At 48.2% G+C, this 14,715-nt stretch overlaps 1 protein-coding gene across 2 annotated transcripts in view; it reads right to left on the bottom strand.

Annotated features, from left to right (window-relative positions):
* Nucleotides 1-14,421, bottom strand: part of LOC146356537 (major histocompatibility complex class I-related protein 1-like) — a 28,597-nt gene extending 14,176 nt beyond the window's left edge. Inside the window, exons 1-4 of one of the 2 annotated variants that reach the window (XM_084841249.1) lie at nt 14,246-14,421; nt 11,832-11,979; nt 4,933-5,205; nt 943-1,215 (exon numbers count right to left, since the gene is read on the bottom strand). In XM_084841249.1, the coding sequence (XP_084697375.1) occupies nt 943-1,215; nt 4,933-5,205; nt 11,832-11,910 (625 nt within the window). In that variant the 5' untranslated portion in view covers nt 11,911-11,979; nt 14,246-14,421. Of the gene's footprint in view, nt 1-942; nt 1,216-4,932; nt 5,206-11,831; nt 11,982-14,245 lie in introns of those variants that run through there. The other variant, XM_084841248.1, reaches the window with a different exon arrangement.
* Between the last annotated feature and the right edge of the window lie 294 nt (nt 14,422-14,715).

The following is a 14,715-nucleotide window of genomic DNA, read 5'->3' as shown; positions in this document are numbered from 1 at the left end:
ATGTCCGGGGTTGGAACCCTGTGAAAGGATTGTCTGGGTTAGGTACCCAGGAATCCCGAGTAGGGATGGGCAGATTCCCTACCTTCTGATCTGTAGGAGACCAGTCTGTACCTGGCAGTCTGTACCTGGTCTCCCACAGGGAGGAGGCGATCCATTCCTCCCCCCCAGAATCCTCTTTGGCCGGCTCCGCTCCACAGTAATTCCACAGAGCTTCCGGCCACTTCCGAAGCACCAGCGATACGGCTGCCATGCCATATCGCTGGCTGAAGGGGACTTGACTGCGGATGCAAATGGTGTGCTGAACATCATTTGCATCCATGCTTTTCATTCATGCGATAGGCTATGCAAATAGTTGTGTAGCCTATTGCGTGAAAAAGAAGGGCTGCAGATGGCATCCAGGACACCATTTGTGTCCCTGTTCTACGTTTATGGCTGCATTTACCTTAAACTAAGGCCTTTACAGCCGCAAATGGTGTCCTGGATGCCATTTGCGTCCACAGTCAGTCTCTTCAGCTAGCGATATGGCATAGCGGCTGTATTGCTGGAAATCCGGAGCTGGAGGAGAAACTATGGCAACGGAGAAACTATGTTGAGGATCTCAGTCACGGTAGCAGTGTTTTGGACTGCTCTGGAATTACATACAGCCTATAGCTACTGACCATCAGCTATATGATTTCTGAAGAGTGTAACCATTAAGGTTTTGCTATGGGATTCCCTGCAATAAAGAAATCTCACTGACTTGGGTGTCCAGTGTCAGATTGCCTGAGCGTGTGCGCTGGGGGGATTGGGAAACCTGACACCAAATTAGTATGACGCACACACCACAATCATGTGATGATCCAGTCTTGATTCCAGGGTTTGTACAGGAATGGGTGGGTGGGGGAAGAGAATGCTACCTTTCCATTGAACAAAGATCCACACACACACATATCCCATCCTCACCATTCCTCAGCAGAGTTTCCTTCCTGTACTCCCAGAATTTCTGCAGCCACTGATAGCAGTTCTGAAGCAATGCAACCCTGATGTGGGAAAAGGCTGGGTCAGCTTCCCACTCCCTCTTGATCACTTCTGCAGCCACATTAGCTGCAGTCCAGGTGAGGGTCTCAAAGTTGAAGTTGAGGAAATCCCTCCCATTGTAGCCATATTGGACAATCCCTCTTTTGCTCCCGTCCTCGCGCAGCTCACAGCCAGACCTCTGCTGCCAGGTGAGAACCCCTAAAGGAAAGACAGATGGCAGAAGCTGAGAGCAGACCCACATTCCACTCTATCAACCTCTCTTCAGGTTATATCTGTTCCACCATTGACCTGCATTGCCCAGCCCACAGGTTTCAAACTATTAATTTAGAGGTGCCAAGATAGTGATAAATCAGACCCAGGTTTACTTACAAGGAGATAGTTTATTGGGTAACTTACAGCACACAGGCATACACAATGGTTAGCTCAGACAGCTTCTCTGAACCCAGAGCCCTGGGGTACAATGGGTTTTATAGCATACATGTTAGCCATGAGGCAGCATGACACTAGCAAGCACCACCTAGCATTCATTCCCAGCATTAGGGATGGCGGAGAATTCCACCATGGATCTCAGTGAGGCTGAATGCCAGTGCATTCGGCCCCCCGAAATCTGTGGCAGAATGAAGCCCTCACACCCCCAACCCACGAAAGGCACGTGAAATGGAGCACTTACCTGCTGCTGTCCATGCTGACTTGCGAATGGCGGCCGCCCTGCGGCCACCATTCACTTCTTCTTCATAGCCATGATAGGCTACATAAATACTTACGTAGCCTATCATGGCTGATGCAGGGACACCTTTGGCATCCCTGCAGAGGCCGTGATAGGCTACGTAAGTATTTACATAGCCTATCAGGGCAAGCAAAAAAAAAAACACGTACGCAAACGGCGGTGGCTATGGCGGCCGCCATTTGCATTCCCTATTTTTTGCCATTTTAGCCTGCGTAAATATTTACATAGGCTATTATGGCAAAAAAAAAGGAATACAAATAGTGTAGTGGGCGCCATTTGTGTTCCTTTTTTTCCCTGCCGTTTTAGCCTACGTAAATATTTACGTACGCTGTTGTTTTTGTTTTGGCTTGCCGTGATAGGCTACGTAAATACTTATGTAGCCTATCATGGCAGCTTCGCAGGACGCAAATGGCAGCCGCAGCAGCCGCCATTTGTGTCCACAGCAGCCCGTCCGCGGCCGGAACTCCGGCTGCAGATGGCCCTAGCCGGCGACTCCGCAGAGCCGGCCAGGGAGGATTCCGGGGGGGAGGACCAGATCGCCTCCCCCCCGTCGAGGATTCCAGGGGGAAGAACGGATCACCTCCCCCCCCCCCAGCAGATGCCCCGACCGGAACCAGGTAATGAATTCGTACATCCCTATCCAGCATAGACTAGCATTGCTTGGTTCCCAGCACAGTCACCTGCAACTTTAAGGTGAACAAACTTCACTTCCCAGGCACATCTTGATTAGATACTCTACTCATTAGTATGGAATGTGCTAGGCCTCGCTCTCAGCCCTTTGACTCATCTTTACATGCTCAGAGGCTTACTAGCAAGGGAATTGCACTAATAATGAACTTAAGCAAGGTAATATGGATCTCTAGGCCCCTCTAACACTACAGGTGACTTGGTTATGCTCCTGGGGCCAATACACAACAAACTCTAGAAGTTGATATCAGAGGGTGGTGTCTCAAGGAATTTAGAAGTTGACTGGAGAAGCCAGACAGGATCTAAATAAAATTGTTTCTGGTATCTAAGGAGTTAACCAAATTTGGATTAAAGGGGTTAACCAAGTTTGGTTGTAAGACAGCTTCAAGGTTGGAAACAAGTAGGGATGTGTGAACTCACCCCATCCAGGTTCTCTAGATGCCCGCCCAGCCCCTGCCCCTGCTCGCCGGTCCCCAGACCACACCTGAGCTCCTCCGATGCTCGGTGAGCAGCCCGCACTCACCCCAATGGCCTCGTCAAACTCCGCAGTCGCTGTTTTTTTTAAAAAAAGAAAATGGCGATCACAAAAATGCACATGACTTTGTATGCATGAAAATGTGCATTTTGTGAATGTACATATTCTCATGTGTGAAATGCATAGTTTTGTGAAGGTGCATATTTGTGTGTGTTCAAAAATGCGTATTTGTTGGAAAATGCGTAATTTCACGCATAGGCGAATGTGCACATTTGCAAAATGCACATTTTCACGCATACAAAGACATACGCATTTTTGTGATCACCATTTTATTTCTCAAAAAATGGCAACCATGAAGCTCGACAAGACCAGTGGGGTGAATGCAGGCCATTCACCAAGTGGGGGCAAGGGGCGAGCAGGGGCTCGGCAAGCAGGGTTTGGGGGTGCGGGCAGGGGTGGTTCTGCTGGATTCCCAGACTGAATTGGGCGCCCATGCTATCCCTAGAAATGAGGGCCATTTTTAGACAAGAAATAATTATTTGCAAGTTCTAGAAGCTAAGAACCTAAAGAGGTCCATCAATACCCAAATGCTTGGGTCCAGTGGTCCATAGAAGATCAGAGGCAAAGCAACATGAGAGCGAAGTGAAGCAGCAGAAGAAAAAGAGCTGTCATTTACTGTGCTTTTATTCACTTGTCTTGGCCAGAGGTGGGGGCCCAATGAGTGATGAGACAACCATCTTCCAATCAAAAATGGGGTGCATGGGTAGTTAGACCACCTGCTCACCAATTAGTAGTGAGGTTTCTGGAGGAAAAGGCTATCAATGGTTACTAGTGTTAGACAGCATGCGTGCTTTTAAAAAATGCATAGAGTTCAGAAAGAATACATTTCAAAAGGCATACGTTTCAAGATGAGTAGATTTCAAAAACGTGCACAAATATGCTTTAATCATGGAAGGGGAATGCATACACTACAGAAATTCGCACAGTCAATGCGTACCTTTAGAAAAATGTGCATGGATTTTCTTGCCAAAAGAAAAGGAAATGCTCCCAATCTCATACAGAGTTGAATCAACACAAGCTTCAAGGTGTAATTTCAAGATCTGTGGCAAGCACGCTTTTTGCCGATTCTCACATAACTATATCAGATTCTTGAAGCATTGTCCTCAGTTTAGTTGACATCATTAACCTCCAGGGTGTCTCCCGCACCAAATGACCTTTATTCCATTTTCAAAAAGATTGGAGATAATGAGCTATCAAATTGCAGCGCTTGTGTTCTGCTTGAGTTCCCTCCGTGAAAAGAAGAAAATCCGCCAGAAGAGGAGCTAGACTACAGCGCCATCTAATGGCTGTAGAATGAAACATATGGAAGACTCAGATAAGGGGGGGAGGGGGGGGGAGGAAGCGTGTGTAACAAGAGACCATTGTGATCCTGCATTTTAAACAGGTGCAGAACGTCCAATTTTAATTGCAGGATTTTAGGCTGGTGTAGTGATGCTCATAGATAGAGAGATAGAGAGATAGAGAGATAGAGAGATAGAGAGATAGAGAGATAGAGAGATAGATAGATAGATAGACAGACAGACAGACAGACAGACAGACAGACAGACAGACACTTACATACATACAAACATACAAACATACACACACATACATACACACACATACATACAGGAAGGGACTGCAAGCAGTAAGCAAAATGAAATGTGTTTTGGCCCAAAGTTACATATGAACATGTGTTCTATACAAACTTTTACCCAATATCACCTAAGCCGGGGCTTGAGTGCATGCCCGGCCCAGCTGCCATCTGGGGGTGACTCTTACTTCGCCACCATGACTGCCCAGCATTTTGCAAGAAGGGGGAATGTCTGTGCTCCCATCCAAGATCCCCATCCTTAGAATGTGGGGGAGGGTGTGGATTGTACATTTAAAAACTACATACACATACATACACATATACCATGTCTGCCTCTCCCCATCTCCTGAGAGGAACCTAGAGGGATCCAAGCCCCTCCTGCCTTCTGCTCACCCTCACTCTGGTTGTAGTGTTTCCGCAGCAAATGCAGGTCACTTCTGAACTTCAGCTCGGTGCTTGATACCCTATCACTGTTCCAGTCCCAAAAGGAGGGGTCATCCTCCTCAGCTTTCTTTATCCAAGGGCCCTGAGGCAAGACCCGCCTCGTCCTGCTGTCGTAATGACCCCAGGGCTCGTCATCCAGGTATGCTGAAATCAGGAATGTGGGCAGCCCTTGGCCAGAGTCCCATATTACCGGGGAAAAGTACAAGGAATGTGAAGATAATCCTGCAAGGGATGAAAGGGGGACAAAGATAAAAGGCTGCAATCAAGGGCACCCAAGACCACCTCTGAATACTGTAAGAACATAAGAAGAGCCAGGTTGGATCAGACCAAGGGTCCATCTAGTCCAGCATTCTGTTCACACAGCGGTCAACTAGTGGTCGACCAGGAACCCACAAGCAGGGCATGAGCACAACAGCACCCTCCCACCCATGTTCCCCAGCAACTGGTGTACATAGGCACACTGCCTCTGATACTGGAGGTAGCACATAGCCATCATTACTAGTAGCCATTGATAGCCTTTTCCTCCAGGAATTTGTCTAACCCCCTTTTAAAGCTTTCCAAATGGGTGGCCATCACTACATCCTGTGGTAGAGGATTCCATAGTTTAACTATGCGCTGTGTGAAGGAGTCCTCCCTTTTATCTGGCCTGGATCTCCCAACAATCAGCTTCAAAGGATGACCCCATTGGGTTCTAGTATTTTGAGAGAGGGAAAAAAATGCCTCCCTGTCCACATTCACCACACCATGCATAATTTTGTAGACCTCTATCATGTCTCCCCTGACCCTCCTCTTTTCCAAGCTCAGCAATCCCAGCTGTTGTAACCTTCTCTCATAGGGGAGATGCTGCAGCCGCTGGATCGTTTCAGTTGCCCCTTTCTGCACCTTTTCCAGCTCTACAATATCTTTTTTTAGGTATGGTGACCAGAACTGTACACAGTATTCCAATGGTGGTCACACCATAGATCTGTATAGGGGCAGTATGATATTGGCAGTTCTATTCTCAATTCCTTTTCTAATTATGCCTAACACAGAGTTTGCCTTTTTTTTTTTTTTACAGTGGCCGCACACTGGGTTGGCATCTTCATTGAACTGTCCACCACGACCCCAAGATCTCTTTCCTGGTCAGTCACTGCTAGCACAGATCCCATCAGGCTATACTTGAAGTTGGGATTTTTTGCCCCAACATGCATCACTTTACACTTGCTTACATTGAACCACGTTTGCCATTTGGATGCCCATTCTCCCAGTCTGGAGAGATCCTTTTGGAGCTCTTCACAATCCCGTTTTGTTTTAACATCCCTAGGGATGTACGAAAGTGACTTACCTTTCCGCGGATTATGTTGATAGTGGGGGGAAGCGTTCCTTCCCTACCCCCGGAATCCTGGCCGGGGGGGGATGCACTCCGTTCCTCCCCACCAGAATCCTGGCTGGCCGGCTGTGCTCCGCAGTGATTCTGCAGAGCCGCCAGCCGGCTCCGCCAGCAGCCGGACATCAGGCCGCTGGCTAGCAGGGATGCAAATGGCAGCGGCCGTAGCCACTGCCATTTGCGTCCCTGCAGTCAGCCATGATAGGCTACGTAAATGTTTACATAGCCTATCACGGCTGATTTAGAACAAAAACAAAAAACACGCGTACGCAAATGGCGGCGACCATTGCCACCGCCATTTCCATTCTTTATTTTGGCACGTCTTAGTCTATGTAAACATTTATGTAGACTAAGACAGCGAAAATAAGGGGAACGCAAATAGCGTAGTGTCTAAATGTTTACGTAGACTAAGACGTGCCAAAATAAGGAATGCAAATGGCGGCGGCCATGGCCACCACCATTTGCGTACGCGCGTTTTTTGTTGTTGTTTTTTTAAGTCAGCCGTGATAGGCTATGTAAAGATTTACGTAGCCTATCACAGTGTTTTTTTTAAATCTAGGTGTGATAGGCTACGTAAATCTTTATGTAGCCTATCACTTTTTTTGTTTTTTGTTTTTTTTAACCTGGAAATGGCGGCGGCGGCAGCCGGTCGGAAGACCGGCTGTCGCCGCTGAACCGCCACCGAACCACCGCCAAACCGCCGCCGGAGCCGCCGCCGGAGCCGCCGCCGGAGCCGCCGCCGGAACCGCCGCCACCAGGAAGATCCACCCAAGGTAAGTCTCATCCCGGGGGGCGGGGGGGCCGTTCTGCCACCGATTTTGGGGGGCCGAATGTGCTGGTATTCGGCCTCCCCATGATCCATGGTGGAATTCTCTGACATCCCTAAATTACCCTAAATAATTTGGTGTCATCCACAAACTTGGCCACTTCACTGCTCACTCCTAATTCCAGATCATTCATGAACATGTTGAAAAGCCTTGGTCCTAATACAGATCCCTGTAGGATCCCACTATTCACTTCCCTCCACTGGGAGAATTTACCATTTATTCCTACTCTGTTTTCTCTTCTTTAACCAGTTACTGATCCGTAAGAGGGTCTTTCTACTTATTCCATAACTGCTAAGTTTGCTCAGGAGTCTTTGGTGAGGGACTTTATCAAAAGCCTTTTGGGAGTCCAAGTAAACAATGTCTACCAGATCACCACTGTCTACATGTTTATTGACACTCTCAAAGAACTCCAAATGTTAGTGAGACAGGATATACCTTTGGGGAAGCCATGTTGATTCTTTGTCAGCATGGCTTGTCCTTCTATATGGTTTCTAATTTTATCTTTCATAATGCCTTCAACCAATTCACCTGGAACAGAATTAAGCTAACTTACCTGTAATTTTCCAGATGCCCCCCCGCATCCCTTTTTGAAAATCGGTGCTACGTTGGCCATCTTCCAGTCCTCTGCTATAGAAGATGATCTTAGGTACATGTTGCATATTTTGGTTAGAAGATCAGCAATTTCATATTTGAGTTCTTTGAGAACTCTAGGATGGATGCCTTCTGGGCCTGGTGATTTATTTGCTTCCAATTTATCAATAAGGTTGAGAACTTCATCTTTTGTCACCACTATTTGCCTCAGTTCCTCAGACTCCCTCCCTGAAAACATCAATTCAGGCACAAGTATCTGTCCTATATTTTCTGTAGTGAAAACGAATGAAAAGAATGAAAAGTGCTTCTGCAGAACTGCCTTCCCTTTTTAGGGGTTCTAGGGATTCATCACACAGAGCTTTTATCCTGCTATTGAGATGGCTCTCTCTCAGAAGTTTGCGGGCTCTTTAGATGATGCCATTACCCTCCAGGGTGTCTCCCACCATTTCCTCCAGCCTAACTTATGTTTTCCCCAATCACAAAAAAATTAGTATTTTTTCCAGCCCATGGAACAGGCGCGCCATGACCTCCCTGTGAAATTCTCCAATAGCAGAAGAAACCGCTGTGTCTGCCTGCGGTGGGCGTTTGTTTCCAGTTACTGGGGGCATGGTCAGGATGAGATCTGACAGGAACAAGGGCAAGAATGCTTGTTGATTACGTCTCCTGCCTCTGCATTTCTCAGCTGGAGGGAGAAGAGGGTAAAATGCCTCCCTGCAACAAAAGGAGACACATCTGATCCCCACCCCACCAAGCTCAGAAGCAACATCCTCTGTTGTTTCAGAGTACCCTATTAAGTTCAATGGGGCTTACTCCCAAGTAAGTGTGCTGAGGGCTGCAGATTTACAAGGCAATCGTATGTCTACTCAGAAGTAAGTCCCATTGAGTTCAATGTGGCTTACTCCCACATAAGTGTGCCATGGGTAGCAGACTTACAGCACAATCTTACATTTTATGTCTTCTCAGAAGTAAGTCAGAGGTTTCCTGGGTAGGGATGTACGAAACTGCCCTTACCTGTCTCCGCCAGGTTCCACTGGGGGGGGGAGGTGCTTCATCCCTCCCCCCAGAATCCTGGCTGGCTGGCTCCACTCCACGGGGATTCCGCGGAGCCGCCGGCTGGCTCCGCCAGCAGCCGGACATCCGGCCGCTGGCTAACAGGGACACAAATGGCGGCAGCCATAGCTGCCACCGTTTGTGTCCCTGCAGTCAGCCGTGATAGGCTACGTAAAGGTTTACGTAGCCTATCACTTTTTTTTTTTTTTAACCTAGCCTATGGAAATCTTTACATAGCCTATCATGTCTTTTTTTTTTTTTTTACACTGGAAATGGCAGTGGAGGCAGCTGGTCGGAAGACCGGCTGCCGCAGCTGCCGCAGCTAGACCGCTGCCAGAGCTGCCAACGGAGCCGCCGCCACCTGGAAGATCCGCCCCAGGTAAGTCTCGTCCAGGGGGGAATCCGGGGGGGGCGGAGGGGGTGGCAGGCCATTCTGACACGGAGTTCGGGGGGCCGAATGCACCGGCATTCGGCCTCACCAAGATCCATGGCGGAATTCTCTGCTATCCCTATTCCTGGGGGCTGCAAGAAAACAGTACAGGAGAAGTTAAGCGATGGAAACAAGACACGCACCCCTCCTTTGCACACATGCCAGGGAGGGAAGGAGACACTCCTTCAGTGCAAGCCACTCGGCTGCCGTGTAAAGAAGCCCTTCCTAATCCCGCAAAGAAACCCAAACCAGGAAGCTCCAGAAAGGATGTGGGGCTTTGCGGGGCATTTTGCTTAATGTAGAAGCACTCCTAGTCCGCTTGACACTATGCCCTTTTTGACGTACAGGGCAACACCTCTCCCAATACGCCCTCCTTCTATAGAATTTAAATCCAGAGATGACCGTATCCCACTGTTGCTATTTGCGTTGCCCTTATTTTCGCCGTAGTCTACGTAAAGATTTACATAGACTACAGCGACCAAATAAGGGATGCGAATGGCGGCTCCCTATGGGGGCCGCCATTAGCGTACGCGCTTTTTTTTTTTAAGTCACCCGTGATAGGCTACGTGACGATTAACGTAGCCTATCACGGCTGACTTTGCAGATCTAGCCGTGGTAGGCTACGTTAATCGTCACGTAGCCTATCACGGGGGCGTTTTTGTTTTGTTTTTTAAACTTTGGAGTTCGCGGCTGGGCGAGGCGGGAAGCCTCCTCCCCGGCCTGAATTTCGGCCAGGCGAGGCGGGAAGCCTCCCCCCCGGCCTGAATTTCGGCCGGGCGAGGTGGGAAGCCTCCCCCCCCCGGCCTGAACTTCGCGGGGGGAGCAGCGAAGTGCCTCCCCCCCACCGCGAACAAGCTTCGACGACAGGTAAATGACTTTCATGGGTTTTTCTTCTTCTCTACTTTTCTAAGCATGCTGGGGAGAATGTGAGCAGGATGCTGTGGTATCTTCTCCCTGCTATTGCTGCTCTTCAGTTAGATGAAAAGGAACACAAACAACAACAAAGCGAAGGGTGAGAAGGAACACCTGCAGGAAATAAATACCAGTCCCCAGCAAATTGGACAAGTTCATCACATTTGTTGAACTGCCTGCTCACTTCCTCAGAGGAGTAATACAGTTCCTCACAAAATCATATCTACCATCTTTCAAACACAGAGAAGCACCCCAGTTTTCAATGTCTTGTTAGTTCATAGAATCATAGAATAGTAGGGTTGGAAGGGGCCTACAAGACCATCAAGTCCAACCCCCTGCTCAATGCAGGAATCCATCAGAGCATCCCTGACAGGTGGCTGTCCAGCCTTGTCTTGAATGCCTCCGGTGTGGTAGGGCCCACCACCTCCCTAGGTCATCAGCTCCATTGTCGTATTATTGTCATTATTCCATGTCCTGCATCCTGGGATGATCAAGAAGGTCATGAGTACGTCTGCTTAACTGGAGGCAGAAGCACTACCAGGTTTGAGGGGACCCTTGGCAAGGTAACTTCTCCCCCCCACCCAGCTCATCTGACTGCTTTTGTATTTTTAAAAATATTTTGCTGGACAGCAGATTCTTTGCTCCCAACTTTGCTGCTGCAGCTGCATAGGGTGGGCTTGCAAGGGAACTAAGGGGGAAAATGGCTTCACCAAGAACCATCAACTGTGGTCTGCAAAGTCTGCACCAACGTGATGCACTTTGCACATGCTCCGCAGCACTCAGCCCAGGGTGTCAACATTTTGGTAAATTTTTGTAAATGGACCCTGTTGCATACCCATAACACAAACAATGCCAGTTAATCTATTAAACTATCTGAACAACTAAAAGGGTTAGGGAGCGACCCTGTGGCCCCTGGACAGCATCTGAGGGGCCTTAGCATAGTTGAGATTCCCAGCACCAAGGTCAGAGACACCGCGCCAACCTCGGAGGAGGGACTCGGGGATCCGACACCTCTTCCCCTGCCGGTGGAAGACAGCCAGTGCGGAAAGAACTCAGCCTTAAAGAGGGAGAAAAGGGGGGTGTTTCTGTGGATGGGAAGGGGAGGAGACTGGAGAGGCCTCCTTTGTCTCCTCGGATCTCATTCCATCCCCCTCCAAAACACCTTCACTAGATAAGCAAAAAGGCCCATCTGCAAGAAATGCGGAGCAGAAGAAATGGGGAAGAGGCAGTCATGATGCAGCACTGCAGATAAATACATTACAGAGACATACAGCATTTCTCATCAGCATTGTCACCAACAGTCCCAAAATCCCGGAAGTTAGTGTAGTTGTGTGAGTGCACCAGTATAAACATATCTTCAAAGCTCAGAGATCCAGGATTGTAGCGCAGCTGTGTTTGGGCACCAGCAAGTTCACACAGAAGCAAAAAGTAGCAGGAGAGATCGGAGTTCACACTCTTTGTATCTCAGGGGATACCAAGTGCTCTGCTCATTTTACAGTGCCAGGAAGGAACCGATTTACAGTGCTGGGAAGGAAATGTGAAAAAATTTCCACATTTGTGCATGTGCTCGCTAGAACCACACTGCGTGCATCCCACCTCACTAGGCTGGTGGCACATGCTTTTTTCCCTGGAAATAGGGGTGTTTAGCTTTCCCCCACCCCCCAGTACTCACCAGAGCATCCCCCCAGAAGCAGAAGAACAGATGCCCACAGAGGAAAGAGGCATCTCCAGAGTGCACAGCCAGTTTGCATGTTTTTTTTGTATGCCGTCTGTTTCTGTAGCTGAACTCTCCTCGATCCTCCGGCAGCTGTTGGGTGGTGCTGTGACCAAAGCAAGGACACATTCAGAGCAGGGGTAGGGTTAGTGGAGAAGGAACTAGTCTACCAATAGGAAAAATGTGTTTGTGCAGTTGCTGGGTAGATCTTGCCTGAGAAAGAACATAAGAAGAGCCCTGCTGGATCAGACCAAGGGTCCATCTAGTCCAGCACTCTGTTCACACAGGGACCAACCAGCTCCCCACAGGAAACCTACAAGCAGGACAGGAGTGCAATAGCACCTGCCTGCCCATGTTCCCCAGCAACTGGTATACATAGACTCACTGCCCCTGATACTATGGGTAGCATAGAGCCATCAGGACTAGTAGTTGCTGATAGAGTTCTCCAGGAATTTGTCTAATCCCCTTTTAACGCCATCCAATTTGGTGGCTATCAGGGTCTTGAACACAGATGGCAGTACTGGGTGTTATTCTACAATTAAAAACAAAAACAAAACATTTTTGTTCGTGTGGCAACTGGCAAGTGAAAGCTTCACTGTTCTGGGGTGATAATTTGAAACACAAATACTGGTGTAGCAGGTTACCTAATGACTTTATAGAAGGATAAGTAACTTCTCTTCAATGATTTTGTAATAAGGAGACCAGGATGGGAAATGCTTCCCTTGTTCCACAATTCAGCAGCATTTCTCACAGTGTATAGGTAGGGCCAGCCCAAGAAATTTGGCTGCCTAAGGGAAAGGAGCAAATTCCCCAATCCCACAAATGAAATCATAAGTGAGCCAGGACTTACTTTTGCAGAAGCCATGCTGATTTTTCTTTAGAAATACTTGTTCTTCTATATTGTTACATCATCAGGGAGTCAGAATTTGGGGAAATTTCTGTTTCAGATGCTCAAGTAACTTCATGACAGTGGGTACCAGACACCTTGATTGTGAGTGTGTGTGTGTGTTTAGAGTTTTTTCAGAATGTCGACAAGCAACTGGATAGAGGTGACTTTGATGGTTATTGTGACAAAATATTATCATTTTACATATACGCTGTTTTGTTTAATAGTTTCATGCCCCACCGTTCCTCCAGTGAGCTAAAAGCAGTATACATAGTTTCTTCTCTCTCTCTCTCTCTCTCCTCATTTGAACTTCATGACAACCCTGTGAGGTAAGTGAGGCTGAGAAGCAGTGATTGTCCCATGACCATCCCATGAGCTCCCTATTGGACTGGCAATTTTACTATGCATCTCCCCACTCCTAGTATTTCTATTGTCCATGTCCTCTAGAAATGATGCAAATTGCAGTCAAACACAACTGGAGGGCACCGGGTTTTTTTGGGGGGGGACTGCTCTTACCACTATATTGGAGTAGCTCTGAATGGCTCTGAGTTGCCTGCTTGTGGTTTCCTGGTCGACACCTCGTTGGACACTGAACAGATTTATGGTGTGGCAACACTTTAAATAGTTTTATACTTGCTACTTCTTAAATATGGCCACTGGTGGCAACTTAACTTTGGTCTCAAAAGCTAAGCAGGGCCATAGAATCATAGAATAGTAGGGTTGGAAGGGGCCTACAAGACCATTAAGTCCAACCCACTGCTCAATGCAGGAATCTAAGTCAGAGCATCCCTGACAGGTGGCTGTCCAGCCTCATCTTGAATGCCTCCAGTGTGGGAGAGCCCACCACCTCCCTGGGTCATTAGTTCCACTGTCATGTTGCTCTAACAGTCAGGACGTTTTTCCTGATGTTCAAGCAGAATCTGGCTTCCTGTAACTTGAGCCCATGATTCGGTGTCCTGCACTCTGGGGTGATCGAGGAGAGATCCTGGCCTTCCTCTCTGTGACAACCTTTCAAGTACTTGAAGATCGCTATTATATCTCCCCTCAGTCTTCTCTTCTCAAGGCTACACATGCCCAGTTCTTTCAGTCTGTCTTCATAGGGCTTTGTTTCCAGTCCCCTGATCATCTTCATTGCTCTCCTCTGAACCCTCTCCAGCTTGTCTTCATCCTTCTTCAAGTGCGGTGCCCAGAACTGGACACAGTACTCCAGAGGAGGCCTAACCAGTGCTGAGTAGAGGGGAACTAGTACTTCCCAGGATTTGGAAGCTATGCTTCTATTAATGCAGCCCAAAAGAGCATTTGCTTTTTTTGCAGCCACATCACATTGCTGGCTCATATTCAGCTTGTGATCTACAACAATTCCCAGATCCTTCTCGCTTGTAGTGTTGTTGAGCCACGTATCCCCCATCTTGTAGCTGAGCATTTGGTTTCTTTTTCCTAGGTGCACAACTTGGCATTTATCTAGGGATGGATGAAAGGGACTTACCTTGTCCCGCAGCTTGCTTCACGGTGGGGGGAGGCGCTTTGGTTCTCCCCACAAAGTTCAGGCGAGGAGGGGAGGCATCCTGCCTCGCCCGGCCGAAATTCAGGCTGGGGGGGAGGCGCCCCATCCCTCGCTGGCGAAATTCAGGCTGGGGAGGAGTGCCCCGTCTCCCCGGCCGCGAAAAAAAAAGTAAAAAAAACAACACACACCCGTGATAGGCTACGTAATGATTTTCGTAGCCTATCACGGCTAGATTTCCAAAGTCAGCCATAATAGGCTACATAAATCGTCACGTAGCCTATCACGGGTGACTTTGGGGGGAAAAAAAAGTGCGTACACAAATGGCGGCGCCCCATGGGCGCCGCCATTTGCATTCCTTATTTTGGCACGTCTAGTCTACGTAAAGATTTATGTAGACTACGGCGAAAATAAGGGCAATGCAAATAGTGTTCCCTTATTTTCACCGTAGTCTA

Source organism: Heloderma suspectum, chromosome 2 (genome assembly GCF_057233095.1).
Source record: "Heloderma suspectum isolate Gila_16-S chromosome 2, 16-S_ref, whole genome shotgun sequence".
NCBI lineage: Eukaryota > Metazoa > Chordata > Lepidosauria > Squamata > Helodermatidae > Heloderma > Heloderma suspectum.
This window is presented reverse-complemented; position numbering and strand designations above follow the sequence as displayed.